The sequence below is a fragment of the Herpailurus yagouaroundi genome, unplaced genomic scaffold (assembly GCF_014898765.1).
Source record: "Herpailurus yagouaroundi ecotype Mexico unplaced genomic scaffold, PumYag 308, whole genome shotgun sequence".
Lineage (NCBI taxonomy): Eukaryota > Metazoa > Chordata > Mammalia > Carnivora > Felidae > Herpailurus > Herpailurus yagouaroundi.
This window is the reverse complement of record NW_024412525.1, coordinates 3,360,257-3,378,949: the sequence shown is the minus strand read 5'-3', so window position 1 is coordinate 3,378,949 and position 18,693 is coordinate 3,360,257. Positions and strand designations below refer to the sequence as shown.

Genomic DNA, 18,693 nt, shown 5'->3' with positions numbered 1-18,693 from the left:
GATTCTGTACCGATGTCTGTTGGCCCTTTTGGTAAAACTCAAATTTACATTTTAATAGTACTGGGCCAGACACAGCTATTATCATAGAAAATGTGTTAGGACTATAAAGAGTCTGGATTTCTCAAAATTTCTCCTTGGCTCTTCCATCACTACCAAAATGGGAATTTTGTTGGAAAAGAAAGGATGTATCCTACATCACAAACTTCAGAAACCAGCTGAAGGAGAAATACGTCAGACAAAGACAAAGGTCATATGATTTCACTCATAGGTAGAATCTAAGAACCAAAACAGATGAACACAGGGGAAGGGAAGGAAAAATAAGATAAAAACAGAGAGGGAGGCAAACCATAGAGACTCCCAAATACAGAGAACAAACCAAAGCTTGCTGGAGGGGAAAAGGGTTTAGGGAAGGGTGAAATGGGTGATGGGCACCCACTGGGATGAGCACTGGGTGTTATATGCAAGCGATTAATCACTAAACTCCACTCCTGAAATCATTATACTATATGTTAACTAACTTGGATTTAAATGTTTAAAAGTTAAAAAATTAAAAAGAAAAAAAAGAAACAAGCTGAAACTGGGAGTTAGCAGCCTATTCCCATTCCCTGTGGTTTTCATCTTTACTCTTCCCAGAATATTGATTTCACTCTTTTCCTTGCAGATTCTTGTCGGCTTCTCATTCCACATGATAAAACAGGGGCACCCCAAAATTCTAATTGTATATGTACAGGTACACTCACAACCAAAGCCTTCATATCATTTCCAATTCCCTAAGAATAAAAAATATCACTGTCCCAACATGGAACAGATGAACACCTCTGTGTTAATAAGCTATGGTCAGGGCTGGTGTTATCCATTATATGGTCAGCTGATGGTGGTTTACTCTTGGAGAGTAGCACCTGGTTCTGTTTCCCATCTCATCTCTTTTTTTTTTTTTTTTTAATGTTTTTATTTATTTTTTTTGAGAGAGAGAGAGACAGGGCATGAGCAGGGGAGGGTCAGAGAGAGAGGGAAACACGGAATCCGAAGCAGGCTCCAGGCTCGGAGTCGTCAGCACAGAGCCTGACGTGCGGCTCGAACCCACAAACTGTGAGATCATGACCCGAGCCGAAGTCGGACGCTTCACCGACGGAGCCCCCCCATCTCATCTCTTAAATGTCAAGTTTTCTCTTCGCTCCTTTGCCCTTTTTTCTCTCCAGGTTTTCTCAATGAACCCATGGTTTTCCAGCATCAGCTCAATCGTTTCCAGAGAGTTCCTGAGGAGTGCCCCATTCTTCATGGACTTTTCATTACTTCTTAATTTTGTATTGAGAGGGACAGGATTCAGTATCCTTACTCTGCCATCCTGAGTCCTAGAGTAGCTTTTACTTTTTTTAATGTTTATTTTTGAGAGAGAGAAAGAGTATGAGTCAAGAGGGGCAGAGAGAGAGAGAGAGAGAGAGAGAGAGAGAGAGAGAGAATGGGAGAGAGAGAGAATGGGAGAGAGAGAGACACAGAATCTGAAACAGGCTCCAGGCTCCGAGCCGTCAGCACAGAGCCTGACACAGGGCTCAAACTCATGAACCATGAGATCATGACCTGAGCCGAAGTCAGACGCCCAACCGACTGAGCCACCCAGGTGCCCCACTTTTACTTTTTAAATAATAGTTCAATTCTCTTAACCCCACCAGTCTGCAGTCATTAGCAAATACATCCAAGGTTCAAAATCAAAGTTGACCGTAGTAGAGGAATATTCTGATTATTTGGAAGTAGTCTGCATTGAAATAAACAACAGATACACTGAAAAATCAGAAATGGAGGGAAGTTGATTTTAAAAAGGTAAGAAACTTGGGACAGCAGCAGACATTATTGTAGACCTTGTGTATAAACTCTACCACTGTTTTCCATAAATGGAATCAGACGGAGCAAAAGAAAAGGGTGCTTTCCACAGCACTAGGCCCAGCACTGCAGCCAGCAGAGTCCTGTAATAAGCACCACCTGCACTCCTACACCTGGAAGACAGCCATCAGCCCAGTGGAAAGAATGCTGGTCTGGGAATTCAGAACTGTTCTAGCTCATTCTCTGCCACTACGCTATTGTACAGCATAGGTTAAGTCTTGATCCCTTTTGGGGCCCCAGGTATTTTATCTGTAAAGTAAGGGAGTTGGGCTAGAATAGCTTCCAAAGTACCTTCCAGAAATAATTTTCTGTGATCTCAACAGTTTGGTACTTTGTAAGTATGCTGAGTCCTCCATTCTTCAGTCTGCTAAGTAAATAACCTGCCAGGTACAGGAAGAAAAGCATGCATTCCTGAGATCAGTCTTCAAGAATGGAGACTCACCATCAGCAGACACGTGGCATTGTCTGATCACCACTCTGCAAAGGAACAGCCTACTGGTGCCTAGTGACGGGATGAAGTTTCCGTGTGGGTGTAGACACAATCTAAGTTTTAAATAGAGAAAAGCAAACCAACCCAGACCAAAACAGAACCCCTACACACAGTCTCAGGCACAGCAGAAGAAAACATGTCTTTTCTACAAACATGTCTGTCACTGACAGTTGAGAAGACAATAAAAATAAATCGCATACTGAGCATATCAAAGCGCAGAGAGGGACAAAAGTAAGCAGCAGGCAGCAAAGTCATAGGATGTGAGCGGTCTGACCTTGCACACTGTAAAGTCTGCACAGCCAGAAATTTCACGTGAATAGAAATGCAGGGAAGAGAATCAGGAAGGAAAGAGAAAAGTTGGAGTTCGACTGAAAAGAAGGACGAATGGATTAAGAATGTAAAAATTGGGTTAAGGTGGCAAGGAAAACTCAGTAATAAATCTCAGAGTTTCTCAGAGCGTTGACTATGGTTCCAGTGTGAATTTATATGAACTACTTAATTTCACATTACACTAAAGACAAGTAGATTCCAACTTGGGAGGTGTGAAGGATGGAGAAATAGCATATAACCAGCCCCAACCCCAAGCAGTCTTCAGATAACATTCTAGAGACATTTCTAAAAACAAAAACAAAACACATTCATTGAAAGGCACCTTACCATCCACACTGCTACACGTGAGGCTCATTACATTGCATCTACAGTGCTGTTTGTGTGAACGATATTAGGGGTGGGGTGGGTGCCCAGTAGATTTCGTAACTCCACTATCCAATACTTCCACTCCATCAGAAACACGCAACCCATCACCAGCCAGGGAAAAAATGCTCTGGCAAAATTCCCACTCGGTTCAAGCAGTCTTCACTTGCAGGCAAGCCTTCACTTTCTGGAAGTTTGTGTGGCCAAAGCATTTAAGTAAAAAACAAGAAGAGAAAAAGAAAAAAAAAGAAACAAGTAACAGGGGAGCATTAAGGAAAGTAGAAAAAAGCCAGTCATATTTAGTCTCACCTTAGAAACACAATCACTGTTAACACTGTGGTGACTGTACCCCTGGTCTTTTTACTTGGGCCTGGGCATCCTCTATACCTCCTATTACATATATGATTGTGGATCTAGTTCATTCACTAATCTTTTATCATAAGCATTTATCCAGGCTATTACACTATCTTTGTAACTCATTTTTAAATGGCCGCCTCCTACTCTCATCTGTTCCAAGGAAACACTCCAAAATGGCTAGTAGGGAACAGTAAAGCAAACTATGATTCATAGTATTCCATTGCATGGATGAATCATAGTTTACTTAACTGCTGCCAGAATACTGGACATTTAGGTTGTTTCCAATTTTTCCACTGTTACAAATAACTAAATGGACTCAATTTGTTTTGTTCAATAGTACCTAGCAAACAGCTTTCCATATAATAGGTACTCAAGTATTTATTGAATGAATAAACGTTTATAGAGCTACATACATACAATATATCCTGTGACAAAAATCTCTGTATATAAAGCTTCCCTTGACCCTTTTTATATTTAGGACTGTTTCTTAGTGAAAGATTTCCATAAGTGGAAATTCTGTATCAGTTTGGGGCTTTTCAGAGTTTGACAATTTGCTTTCTGAAAAGGAGTATTAACTTGCATTCTCAACAGTAAAATATGAGAAGGCCCATTTCATTATACTCTCACCTGAATTGAGCATTATCTTTTTACCTATGTTGGTTAGTAAAAAACAAAAAAACAAAAAACAAAAAAAACCCCAAACACTACTTCATTATAATACTAATTCATAGTTTTGAATACTAGTGAGGTTATATACTTCCCCTTATAGATGTTAAACAGTTGTCCATTTTGAAATAGTTTTCCAATAATCACTGCTATCTAAATCAAATTTATTCTCTGAAGCTCAGTGGTAGGTTACAGTACAAAAACATTTTTAGGAAGTAAATTCTGGAAGAACTTTCTTTAAGGAACTAACCTGAATATATAGCTGAGAACAGCTTATTCATAACCTACTTGTTATTACACTGCAATGTGCTTTTATTAATGGTAAAGTTGGAAGCTAAAACTCTCAGTTCTTGACTTTTCTCTAATATTTCTCTGTTACATAACTTTGTTTTGTTTGTGATATTTTTCTGGGGTAATAACATAACTGAGGAGGGGGAAAGCTGGGAGGAAAAAGTTCCCATACTATTCTTCTGGAATTTTTCTTTTAGGAAGCCATTCTAGATTAATCCAGAACCCACAACTGCACTCTATCGAACTTCTTTAGCTAAGATAATCTTGAGGTGGCTTAGCAGCACTTTATCAAACTTGAATCAGGCTTTCTCTCTGACGGCACTCCGTAAACAAGTGAAACACAAAAAAAGGGAGAAACACAGTCAGAGAAAACATGGTAGGTCTGGACAACATTACCAGTAATGAGAACATGACGATGACTGACAATCACATCTCACTAGCTAATCCAATAACTAACTCCTTTCATAATTGCTAGCATAATGTGGAAAATGCTCCTCTGGGGTAGAAGAATATTTGCTTTTCATTCCTTCAAAATATGCTTGCAGGATCAGGCAAGAATGTTGATCTATCGTCTGTTCTCAAGAAGGGGAAGAAGCAGAAATGTGGAATAAGGATTGTTAGGAGGAAGCCCAATTCAGAGTAAAGCATGGAACCAGAAAGTCATCACAATCTGCCAAATGATAGGATGATTAGATATGTTTGAACTCTTCAAGGCTTTATGAAGACTTTTTCTTTTCTTTTCTTTTTTTTTAACAGCAAACTATTTTGGAGCTCTGCCCATAAAGCAAATGGCTACTAACCAGATGCTATTAACCCCCAGGAAACTTATCAAAATCATTATTGCAGAGGATCACAAAGAGAAGGTACCACTGCTTCAGTGCCATCCAGGCCACCAAACTGTTCGCACTAGCCAGCAAAATCTCCTTATTGCCAAATCCACTGGGTACTTCGGGGGTTCTCAGACTCTGTGTGGATTACAGAATCAAACTGGATGTGATTACAGAGGACTAGGGTAGCTATAGTTTGTCTTTCCAGCACTTTATCCCTTTCTCTTCTTTTGGTAACAGAACGCTTTCTTTCATCCTGTGGGGAACTGGTCCAAGTAGCTGACCCTCTCCTAACCCCACCCCTACAAAAAGTGGGAGCCGCTGCTACTGCTTCCTCATTATCACTACCATCACTACTGTTGTCGTTATCATTATCATTACAATCACTGTGGTCTAACATTTATTGAGTGCTTACCGTGTTTAGGCACTGTCGGTAAGTTTTATCCGCATTATCTCATTTAAAGAAATGACCTATGTTATAGCTACCATTATTTCTCACATGTTAGAGTTAGGGAAACTGAGGCACAGAGGAGTATGTAATTTGCCCAAGGTTGTACAATAAGTCACAGAACAGGGATTTGAACTCAAATAACTTGGTTCCAGAGTTCTGGATCTTAACCACTGTGCTTCACTGCCCCTCTAACCATCTAACCTCTGGCTACAGAAATTGCTTCAGGCAAGTCTACCTGACCAAAGCCAGGTCAACTGGATATATGGACACTAGGATAGAGAAGGTATTCTTCCTCTGTGGTCTATACAAGAAGGAGGCAGAGCTCTGATGACCAAGTTTTAGCCTCCTGCACTTAGCTATGCCTGACACCAACCTGGATCAATGTGCAGATTATCCCAGTTACATAGCCTTTTGCTTGAGCTATATGAAATTAAGTTCTGTCATCTAGAGTCCCTGAAACTTTTCACTTCCTTTTTTGGTCGAACATATTCTTTCCTCGCTCTTTTCCTGCTCTGACCATTTCCTCTCAGATCTCTTTCATGGGACCTTTCCTCCTCGGCATATCCCTTAAGCACTGGTGTGGCCCAGGCTCTCTTCTAAACTGTCTGTTCTTATTTTTTCACAGCAGTGCTCCTCCTTAGCATCCCACAGACATTCTGATAGGTCTCCCCTGGGGATGGGCTCCTTTTGCCTTTCCTGCTTCAGAATCACTGTGATACTGACCCATGGTCATTTGAGTGCATCCCTCACAACACTGGGGAAGAAAAAAAGCTGAGAACCAACTGCTCTACAAGTTATTCTTGGAAAATATCCTCCCTTTCATAATTTAAAACTATTACCAACAGGCTGCTGCCCCTCTAAATTTTTATTTCTAGCCCCAGAACCTCCCCACACTTCAGGCCTGTGTATCGAATTGCCTATAGCATATTTAATTTCATATGTCTGACAGGTACCTCAAAGTCAGTACATCCAAAAGCAAAAACATCTTCATCACAAACATGTTCTTCCTCCTGAATTCTCAATCTCATTATTAGTATATTATTCATGCAGTCATCAAAACTGGAAACATGAATGTCATTAATTGGACTGTTCTACAAATCTTCATAAAGACATACCTAAATACGAGATATTCTGCTAGATCCTGGAAGTTAACATAATGAACAAGAAACAGACCTTACTTTTAAGGATTTTTGTTTAATTGGCAAATATAATAATAGTAACAATTATCACTGTATATTACAGGTTAATTCTAGATACTGAGGAGAACCTAGTCTACTCTGAAGAGGGGGTCAAAAGAAGGGTTCCTAGAGGCCCCAGGTGGGCCATAACCTAAAACATGAATGGGTGTTAAAAAGGGAAGTGGGGAGAGGAAGAGGCAATAAAGTAGGAGGAAGAGCATTCCAGGAAATGGGAATAACGTGTGTGAAAGCTCAAAGACATGGAGGGAGAGGGGGCAGGTTGGCGGCAGGGAAAGACTGGTGAAGTCCTATTATACTAGCAACCATTGTTTAACAAACACTTGCTAAGGCTGGGCACTATTTAAAGTGAAATACATTGTTATGGCCGTCCTTACATTAAGCCTACAAGATAGGGATAACAATCTCATTTTTACAGCCAATTAAAGCACTTTTACAATTCAGAGAGGTTAAATTTATTTTTTAAGACCTTACAGCTAATAAGAGATGGAAGTAGCTTTGGACCTAGGTCTTCTGGCTCCAAAGCCAATACTGTGTCTACCAATCCATGCATCTTCTCAACCACTGTAGACTCTTCTTTATATTCACTCTCCACACCAGTAAAATATCAAATCCTATGGAGTTTTCGTATTTCTTAGGTTCCTCCCATTCAAACCATACTTAGCATTAGTTACCTAGTTCATTATCTTTCATTTGGACACTAATAGGCTCTAATTGCTCTCTAGGTATAAAAAAAAAAAAAAAAGTGTGTGTGTGTGTGTGTGTGAGAGAGAGAGAGAGAGAGAGAGACAGAGACAGAGAGACAGAAAGTCAGATCATAACTACTTCATTTTTCCCACATGAGACCCACCAATTTATCTGTATATGCTCTCCTGGTCCAATGGAAGAAATATTCCTGTTTTTGTCTAGAGCCAGCCCTGGAATAATCTAGGGCATAATCATAGACTCTTTTCCTTTCTTTATGTTCTTTTCTGGAGAGATCTCACCCAGTCCACCATCTGTAGGTATCATCTCTAACGCAGTGACTCTCAAATATCTTTATTTCTAGCTCTATTATCTCCCATGAACACCAGATTCCTATGTTCAACTGCCTACATGATATCTCAACTTGTATGTCTAACAGGAATACCTCCTGGCCCATTAAAATGTGAGTATTATGAGGGGCAGGAACATTGTCTACCTTATACATTTCTGTATCCCTAATGCATAATGCTTGACACATACTAGGTAATAATAATTTTGTTGACTAAATAAATGTATGCTGCTATGTAAGCAAAAGACTTCCTGAATGGAACTGGACTGTCTTAGAGGGCCTTTAATAATTTGGTTCTCTGTGGGTTAAATGTCCATTTCTGGAGGAGAGGAAGGAGTAGAGATTGGCTCTAAGTCCCTTCAGGGGGCCATAGTTAATGACTCTTTAATGATGACCTACCTGGGATATTAGTAATCCCTAAATATTATACCTCTAGGAACAGTCTTTGTCAAATTTGCCTGTTAAGAATCACCTGGGAGACTTCTATTACAATATAGATTCGTAGGCTTTCCACTCTCTACCACCACATCCCCTCCTAAGTCAGAATCTCAAAGGAAGAGGCCTGAAAATCTATATTATAAACAAATGACCCCAGTGATTCTTACTGACAAGTTTGAGGAAGACTGCTATAGAAGCTTTACCTATTAGGTAATTATTATTGAAAATGGCTCAGCTTGCTGGATAGCGGTATCCAAACTTGCCCTTAGCTCTAAGTCAAACACCCCAGAATTATTATTATGATTATAATATAATTAATAATATAATTATGATTATAAGTTGCCCGAATAATGTGGCATTAGTTTTATTCCAGAGAGCTAGAGGTCACAAGTGACTGGAGAGACTCCTCAGACAACATATCATACATTAGGCAGACCTTTATTCTATAGAAAGGATCTTGTTTTGTTTACTTGGCACAAATTTAATTGTGCCAATCCATCACTGATTCCCATACGTGGTGTGAGTCTTTACTATGACATATCACTGTCAGCTCTCATTCTTTTTCCTTTTCAAATTTTTCCTTAAAGTTGTTCAGTAACCAGAATCCACTCCAAAAATCCACTCCTCTTAACCATCATTTCAAGTAAGCCCAAGGCCAAAGCTTTGAAGATTTCTTTCACCCCTCCGTAAATCTCCCCAAATTCTTCTTACATATGTACTGCAGACTGAAAGTTAACAAGGCAAGAAAACCTAATAAACTCCATAACCTACTCCTGACTAAGGAATTCAAATGACAACCAGCAATTAAAATGAATGACAGGTACCCTTCCAAGAATCTGTGAGCCTTAAAGGCATGGCCATAACCTAAAAAGCAGAATTTCTCAAGTGTCAAGTGATCACATATCCCCAAACTATCATTTTAGCTAACCTCAAAGTCAGGTCTTTGGGAGGGAAGAAGGGATAGGATCAGATGAAAAAAGCAGATAGGGATATATTAGGAGAATCAACCATTTCAGACTTTCTCCACTTGTGGTGAGCAGAGCATAACATATAGTCTTGTTGAATTACCATGTTGTATACCTGAAACTAATGTAACGTGGAGTGTCAATGACACTTCAATAAAAAGATTAAAAAATGTTTAGGAAAAAAAAAGGTAATGAACTAAGATAGAACAGAGAAACTACTTTAAAATGACGTAGAAGAAACTCCTCCTTTACTCCTTCATCCAGGAATCTTTATAGCTTGCTTTCTGCAGCATGACCAAAACTGATGCTTTTCCAAGTGAGGACAAACAACGTGTATCCCCTTAAATGAATGACTTCCCTGACCCCACAAAGTGTCAGTAATATTAAAGAATCAGAGCAATTGGAAAAATGCTGAATTACCAGAAAAGTGCTTAGATGAGAGCAAACTGACATTTGGAGTCATGTTTACATCAGCAAACATTTATGAATCTGTAACCAAGAGCAGAGGCTGGCAAACTGTGGCCCAGGCTGTAGGCCAAATCCAGCCCACCAACCTGCTTTTATAAATAAAGTTTTATTGGAACATAGCCATTCTATTTATTGACAGATTGTCTATTGGTTACTTTCCCACTATAATAGCAAAGTTGAGTAGTTGCAACAGACTACACAGACCACAAAGTAGATAATAATTACAATCAGGCCCTTTATTATTATTATTATTTTTTTTAATCAGGCCCTTTAAATGTATTTCTTTTTTTTTTTCAACGTTTATTTATTTTTGGGACAGAGAGAGACAGAGCATGAACGGGGGAGGGGCAGAGAGAGAGGGAGACACAGAATTGGAAACAGGCTCCAGGCTCTGAGCCATCAGCCCAGAGCCCGACGCGGGGCTCGAACTCACGGACCGCGAGATCGTGACCTGGCTGAAGTCGGACGCTTAACCGACTGCGCCACCCAGGCGCCCCTAATCAGGCCCTTTATATAAAGTGTTTACTAAGCCCTGGCCTAGAGTGTTATGTACCAAAGATGAAGATTAGGCTGGCCCTGCTGTCGCTGTCCCTCCCCCAACACATACTACTGGAGAACAGGCAAAGACATTTGCCCTCCCCATGACCTCGGAAAGGCAATGTTGACCCTCACAAGAGCCAACAAGCAGCTATACTAGTCACTTGGAGAAATGAGAAACTAAGCATTCAGTTACCACGGATAGCCCCATGATCTACCAATTGGGTATATCACTTTTTTTTTTATGTTTATTTATTTTTGAGAGAGAGAGACAGAACATGAGCTGGGGGAGGGGCAGAGAGAGAGGGAGACACAGAATCTGAAGCAGGCTCCAGGTTCTGAGCTGTCAGCACAGAGCTCAATGCGGGGCTTGAACCCACAAATTGTGAGATCATGACCTGTGCCGAAGTTGGACACTTAACTGACTGAGCCACCCAGGCTCCCCTTGGGTATATCACTTTTGAAAGTCCCCCAGCACCTAAGTAATTTTAGTTTGAACTACTAACTTGCCAATGTTTTTTTTTTTTTTTTTTTTTTTTAATTGGGGCATAAATGAAATGCATTATATTAGTTTCAGGTGTACAACATGATGATTAGATATTTGTATATATTGCAAAATAAATACTCCAATAAGTCCAGTTAATAATCTGTCACCATACATAGCTACAGAATTTTTTTCCTTATCATGAGAACTTTTTAAGATTTATTCTTTAGCAACTTTCAAACATGAGACACAGCATTATAAACTATAGTTTCCATGCTGTTTGTTATGTCTCCATGACTTATGCCAATGGTTTCAAAAATGTCCCTCCTTTCTTCTCAGTAGTCAATAACACTGGCATAGTTTAAGGTATAAGAGCTCAGGGTTTAAGAAAACAAAACATTTTTAAAGCATTAAAAAAGCCAAGTATTTTCAAAAGCACATACTGTTAAGTCACATCTGTGTGAACATTTAAGTATCTTGAAAAATCATATTTGGATATAAAGCCACATTTTTTCTGTGAAAGAAATTCACATCACTACATGGTTGCTGATTCTTGAACTTGTTTCATTGAAAACTGAGATGGTATAGAGAAAATTAAGACAGGCAGATTGTACAGATTTATCGTTACATTTTCACCCCAACTACCCTACCTTTTAGGTCCTACCAAAGTAAGACCTTTACAGGCAACATCTGTTAGTGCCTTGAGGGCAACATTCCTGCTGGGGCAAATCTAGAAACACTCCATTTGCTGAAAAAGAGCTGCAAATCCCACACTAAGCTTTTTACCTCAATCATGGGGCTAGAACTCTGACATTAGCTAAGCCTAAGCCATGGTTAAAGCTCTCTAGCCATGCTATCAACAGAGAAATGAATACTTTCATAACTAAGGTAACCCCTAGACTCCAACAGAAAGAGGAACAATTATTCCTAGAGGTTCTCTGTAATCAAAGCCATCATAGGACTGACTATTTTGATAAAAGAGTTAAACCCAAGTGCTTTGAAGACAACATTATGAGATTGTCATCCTGGTAATGATGGGGTCCCAGGAATTCTCCGGTTGGAAATGATCCTTTTCTTAAAAATGCCATAAGTCGATCCTGAATATGTTTTAAAAAAAAACAAAAACAAAAAACAACTTTGCAAAAACACCAACAGAAAGTTCACCAGAATGTTAAACAGTAATTTCTTCTGAGTGGTATTTTTGGGCGAGTTTTTCTTATTCTTTACAGCACAAAGAGTCCTCTTTCATAACAAATATTTCTAATACCTCTTCCAATCTTTACTATCCTGAAATAAAATTCATAGACATAAAACTTAGCTAAAATTGTTTTAAAAATCAAATAAACTCTGAAGAAAAACAAAAGGAATATATAATGAAATATGTATTTCAATGTATAAATTCTTGGGCCAATAACACTAGAAGGTATAATGAAGTAGTCAGAGGCTTAGACTCATCATAGATCATCATGAAGGTAGAAGTCACATGCACATCTGTAGAATGTTTTAGAACAATGCCATTATACAAGTGGCCCTGCTGTCAGGAATGAATAAAACTAAAACTACAGTTTTTCCTCAGTTTACATGGTAGTTGAATTTTTAGATTCTCTCTGCCATAAAATGGAAGTTTACACATAAAATCAAGTTTGGTTTTGGACTTTTTCATCCATGACTGTCCAGGGAGACAGCTGAAAGTCAAGGAAGCTGCAGGACAACTGTTATATGGGACCTATTAGGACAGGTAGTATCTCTGGGCCCTGTCCACTAAATGCATCCCCCATCACTGTGACCCCTAAAAGTACCCGCATGAATATTTATAACCTCTAGAAATGCTCCTGCTGCTTTTGAGAAGCACTGCTTTATACTTTTCTATACCTCATATATTTTCTATAATGAAATATATTACTTTTATAATCATAAAAAAATTCCAGCAGAGTTTCAAGCTCATCAGTGTCCCTCCAACAAAGAGACAGAAGGTCATGGGTCACTAACACAAACTAATACCTTGAAGGCAATCAGAGGCAGAAGAAAGATTTGGAAGAAAAGTAAATGGTCAAGGGTTAACTGTACCGTCCCTTAGTAGTTGATAAACCTTCCACATCTTTGGATAAGAAGTTTGAGCAAAGCCCAAACAGATACCTTGAAGGTCAATTTATTCTATCTTAAAAAAGATTTCTGACTAGAGCAGAATTCACTGATGTAATGGGACAGTGGGTCCAAAAATTACAGGGTCTCAAAGGAATACATGTGAGCTTTGATTACTGAGATTTCCTTGGCAACAGCACGACCTAAAATTAATAGAGTCCTTAAAAGGAAGATGCCAAAAGAAACTTCGTTGGTTTATACAGCTTGGGCTAGAACAAGGCACAGTGTGACCCATATATAGAAAATCACAGCATCTGCAGTATTTTAAGAAGCTACAGTCACAAAGCAAGAGCAAATGTACAGTGAAAGGAAAGATCCTTCCAGGCTTATGTGGAGTCAACCACTAGAGAAGAGTCTTCAGTGCACATTGGATAGAAGGCAGCTTCCCACACACAGAGCTGGTTGGCTGCCATGTCTCAATCTTCATCTTTTTCCTTGGGACTGCCCACTGTCATCAATTGTACAAATCCGGGACAGCTTGCTTTTCTTCATGAGAATGCTTGCCAACTCCCAGAGGCTGGCTATGACAGGGCTGTTTATAACAGCCATCGCTTATTAAATATATCCTTATAAGCATTTTTATATAACCAAATTTCTCAGACTTCTCAAAACCTTCTCATTCTGGGGACAAACTACCCTGTTCCCTTCGTCTTTTTTTTTTTTTTTTTTTTTTTTTTTTCTTATCTGGCTACAGATAAAGAGGCTAAGGGAGGAAAATCTGTATTTTCTTATCCTTTCACTTGATTAAAAAGAGACTTGCTTTCACAAGATTGTGGCTGTTATATTTATATGGTATGCTGTGAAAAATATTACTTTGCTACATAAATAACTAACCCTGATAGCTCTGACAGCTTACCTTCGGTGTCTTTAAACTTAGTCAAACTGTTGTTCCCTCTCAACAGTGCAGTCTTGTCAGGGGACATACCTTACCATATTAGGTAATCAAGCCCCGAGAGAGGAGAAGCAAAACAGTCCTAGGATTTTACCTAAAAGGAGAATGGCAAAGATACTGCCCAGTGGCGGAGAGCAGACAGAAAATCACTGGATGCCCTCCAGCAGATTAAGGGGCTTCACGAGATTAAGTAACAAGATTAAAAAAAAATTCTGCTTGAGAGAGGAAAGAGGATCCAGCAAATAGCCAGAAGCAAAGTTATAAAAAATTAGAGCTTACAGGCAAAGGGGCTATTATTTACCCAAAGAAAGGGGGGGGGGGAAGGGGGGAGAGCGGGGTAAAGATCTATGAAACTAGAATTGTTGGAAATCCCTGCAGAAAAAGATAAACAGGAGGGCAACTGAGGCATAGAAATGAAAGCCTGCTTGACTAACAGAAATATGTGGGACTTGATTTGATCAGGTGCTCAGTTTCTAGCAAAAATGGAAACATTTAGTTCTTGTTTCTTACCCTTCTCCTCATCACTTGTTCCCCCTACTTCAGCAACCCCTCTTAAGATTTATTTATCAAAATTCATCAGGTATGTTCACAAAAACATATACTGGAGTTATATAGGAGCCTGGGCTACTTCTCTGACTCTCCAAATAATTAATTCTTTGTGGATAAATTAATAAATACTTCAAGATCACATGATTCTAAGGTCAATGGATGTATTCCAAAAGCCTTACTTTGATGCAGATTGAACCTGCAGATTTGGAAAACAGTATGAATGAATTTCGATCGTCTCTAACTATTTAAGTGTATTTATTCATGTTCACTTTATGACTTTAGGAGGTAGCTACCATGACTATCCCTACTTTACAGATGAGGAAACTGAAGTATACAGCGGTTAAGCAACTTATCCAAAGTAGTTAAGTGGCCCAGGGAGTCTACCTAGCTCCTGGGTCTGCACTCTTACCCACTATGCTATATTGCTTGTCGTAACAGTATATCACATGAGATATAGAACAGATAGAAAGATTCCCCTGAAGGTAGTACAACTGCCATGGACTAGGAACCCAGCGATGTGATCCTGGCAAGTTACTTAATCTCTCTGGACCTCAGCTGTTATCTTTAAAATGAGATGTTTGACTAGTTACTTAGAAGTTTAAGTCTCTTTCAGTTCTAAAATTCAGTCTATAATTGCCATTGTAGACATTACAGAGCTAACTCAGAATTTAGCATCTGATAACACTCAGAAATAAGTTTTCAAAGAAACCCTCTTATTCATAAGTGAAATGGAAGTGCTAGTTATTCAAAGATATAATAAAGCTGAGGAAAATCAGGCAAAGCAAAGGGGACCAAAAGCTGAGTGAACTTAAAAGATCACCTGCAAAGATGGTTAATCAATAGAATTCTTCTGATTAAACAAGAAAGTCCTAGTCATATTCCCAGAGCTAACTACTAAGATTCATCAGTTCTTCCCCCTTTGTGGTTCTTCCCCTTCTCACATTGAATTTGGGAGTGTCCCAGGACTCTGTCTTTGGATTTCTTCTCCGTCTGCTTTCATTCTCTTGTGATCTCATTCCATCTCCTGGTTTTAAATACAATCTATACATTTATTGACATTCAGTTCATATGTCCAGTCTGGACCACTCATCTGAACTCCAGACTCCTACTGCTAAGTCTTCTCTTGACATTTCCATGTGGATGTCAATCAGACATTAAATTTAACACTCCTAAAACCCAAACCACATGCCTGCTCTCCCCCCAACCAAATCCATTCCTTCCACAGTCATCTCTATTTCAGTGAACGAAAACTCCATTCTTTCAGTTGCCTTAGCTAAAAGTTTTGGTGTCCACCTTGATCACTACCCCTGCCATTTTTTTCACCCTATATCCAATCCAGCAGCAAATTTCATTGGTTCCAATTTCAAACTGTATGCTAAATATGAAAACTTCTCAGCAGCTTTACTACCCATTCTCACTTTGGTCTAAACCACCATAAGTTTTTCCCTGGATGATTCGTAATAGCTTCCTAACTAATGTTCCTGCTTCTACCCGGATCCCTGTAGAGTATATCCTCCAAACAGTAGGCAGAGGAACTCCTTCAAATATTAAGTATAATCATGTCACTCTTATGCTCAAGACTCTACAGGGGCTACCCACTCATTCTGATCAAAAGCCAGAGCCTTTCCAATGACTTGTCAGTCTCTGCCTTTGGGCCCTTCTGCTCATTCTGCTCTACCACACTGGTCTTTTCACCTGCCCTCAAGCACGTCAGCTGTGCTTCTGCCTCAGAATCTTTGCAAGTGCTATTCCCCCTGTCTAAACTCTCTATTCCCATATGTCCACATGGCACCCCATCTTACTTCCTTTCATTCTAGGCTCAGATGATGCTTTCTCAGCAAGGTCTATCCTGACCACCCTACTTATAATGTCAACTTCCTATCCCACTCAGGCACTTCTGATTCCTTCCTATCCTACTCTACATGGGTTTTCCAAAAACACTCATCACCTTTTCCCACACTATTTACTTCACACGCTTACTTATTTTATGTATTGTCCATCTCCTCCACTAGAATGTAAACTCCTTAAGAGCAGGGCTTTTTGTTCATTGTTGCATCTCCAGTATCTGGAAAATTGCCTGACTATAATAGGTACCTTAATGTACTTGTTCAGCAAGTAAATGAGAGGAAGGTTATAGAGGAGAAGGCAGGACAGACTGGGAAATGCATTTAGTCACTTTTGGTGGTAGAGACATTTCTGGCGCCAAGTGGCTCCAAAGGCAAGTTTTATTTTCTATTAAAGCTTAGTTCAAAACCAAGTTTTGGCAGCAAATTTCTATACACTTCTATCTTTTATTTAATTTGGAAATCTTACATTTAAATGGCTTACTTCCTTTGGTACACTTTATCAACACATCTCTCCACTAGCATGCCACAGCCTTCCAAGGCACATACCTTAATATCCATGAATTAGTAATTCCTTAACAATATCTCCTTTACCAATGCATTTTGAGGGGTGATGAGCAATCCAGATCTACTATTCCACCCTGGACTGGGAAAACTACATTGCTAGTTTTGAGGGTGAGGTTTCAGTGATTCTGTTCAGACTGACTTGCCTAAAAGCAACAGGGCTAGAGCGTAGGGATGCTGAGGGAGGCATCTTGTACGGAAATTCTTACTTCATGAAAGATATAAGTACCTATCTATGTCAAGGACAACAGAGGAATGCTGATATTCTACCCACTGACTGAATCTTGATACTCAGAGTAGACTTTTTAGTCATCCTTCAAGGAGAAATTCCTTCACTTAAGGAAGTGAGATACTCCTAGCAAGTCATTTGGAACATATAATCTGTTGAGTAAAAAAACCAAATGGATAAATAGGGAATGCAGAAGGATGTAAGCCCCAATTTCAAGTCTGTTTCACTAAAATCAAATAAAAAGGTTCCCTGATGCAGGGGTACAGGGTGTTCAACCAACAGAGTCTTCATGTCCCTGAATACTTCTTAACTTCTTTGGGTCTCAGTGTTCTTAACTATAACACGAGGTCCCTAACTCAAGTTGTCTCAAAATTCCCAAAAGCTGGGAAGCAAGTAACTTTACTACACAAGCAGTGTTCTTTCAAAATCCCTTTAAAACAAAAGAAGCTGTCTACTGTTCAGCTTCTTTAGGGCACCATTCTGTTCATCAGCATCTTTTCTGTTGACCACTTGTGCCCTCTAGTGATAAACTTAATTATACAACAGAATTGGCTTGGCAAACAGTCTGCTCCAGAGGAGTAAATGGGGGAAAACAGCAAGAATGCAGTAGATAAACTCAGTGTTAAGCAAAAGAAAGGCAGGCCAAAGAGGTAGGTAAAAAAAGATGGAAAGATGCCAAATGGCCATCACTTTCTGCAGTGTGCCAACGACTGTGCCTTCCAGAACAAACATTCAGTGCAATTACCTCTAGTAAAGAATACAAACACAGTCCTGAATATGTAATTTTTTTCACCTATCACTGGAATACCCTTCTTCCTCACATTAAGATCTAGATACAGTTTCTTTTTTCACTTAGCGAGATAATGGATATATTACGACTTCTGGGAAATATCTACTACATACCTATGTGAATAATTAACAGATGTGCTCTAAACACACCTGTCAAGGAGGTGCTAAGACATTATATATCCATTGCCAGTCTCACCTGTCCATGGATTTTCCAATGGAAATGGGTTCTGACTAAAACTATGTAGTATGCCGGGCTTAAGCAAAATCCCCAGCCTTCTAAGTATCATTCCTTGGTGTCCCCACCATAAAAATGCACAACTGGTCTTTCTCTTAACATGTAATTGATAACAAATATCAGGGCCCTTCCTGGCAATAAATCTTACCTGTGTATAAGTGCTGGTTACATTTTTCTAGCATGGGTACACAGAAAGAAGAAATGGATTTCAACAATACCAACTGGGATTTAGGTTAAACAATAGAAAGGTCTTCTTAACCATGCTGTTGTTACTGATACATGGGTGAGAGGTCAAAGAATCTTCTTCTGACATCTTTAAAAGGAGGAGACAAAATCTGTACTTAATTCTAACCCTGACTGGAACACAAGATAGGGATAATAACTAGTAAAGTTTCCTTTCTACTCCTAAAATGAAATATGACTGTATGTTTCATATATATGAAATGCAAGGACAGGCAATACTAATCCATGGTGATAGAAATCAGAAGAGTGGTTGCCTCTTGGGACAGGGAAGGGAGCATGAGGGAACTTTTCAAGGTGATGGAAAAGTTCTATATCTTAATTCGAGTGGTCTTTACATTGGTGTATACAACTGTCAAAACTCATCAAATAGTACACTTAAGTTCTGTGCAGTTTATTGATTGTGAATTATATCTCAAATATATATATATTTGA

General features: G+C 39.2%; 1 protein-coding gene across 10 annotated transcripts in view; it reads right to left on the bottom strand.

Annotated features, from left to right (window-relative positions):
• The window catches only part of PPP1R12B (protein phosphatase 1 regulatory subunit 12B), a 215,597-nt gene that overhangs the window by 62,770 nt on the left and 134,134 nt on the right, over positions 1–18,693 (bottom strand). The window contains exon 20 of one of the 10 annotated variants that reach the window (XM_040462281.1): positions 3,083–3,248. The exons of the other annotated variants lie outside the window; for them this stretch is intronic. Coding sequence (XP_040318215.1) covers positions 3,213–3,248 — 36 coding nt within the window. The 3' untranslated portion in view covers positions 3,083–3,212. Of the gene's footprint in view, positions 1–3,082; positions 3,249–18,693 lie in introns of those variants that run through there. 10 annotated transcript variants of the gene reach the window in all.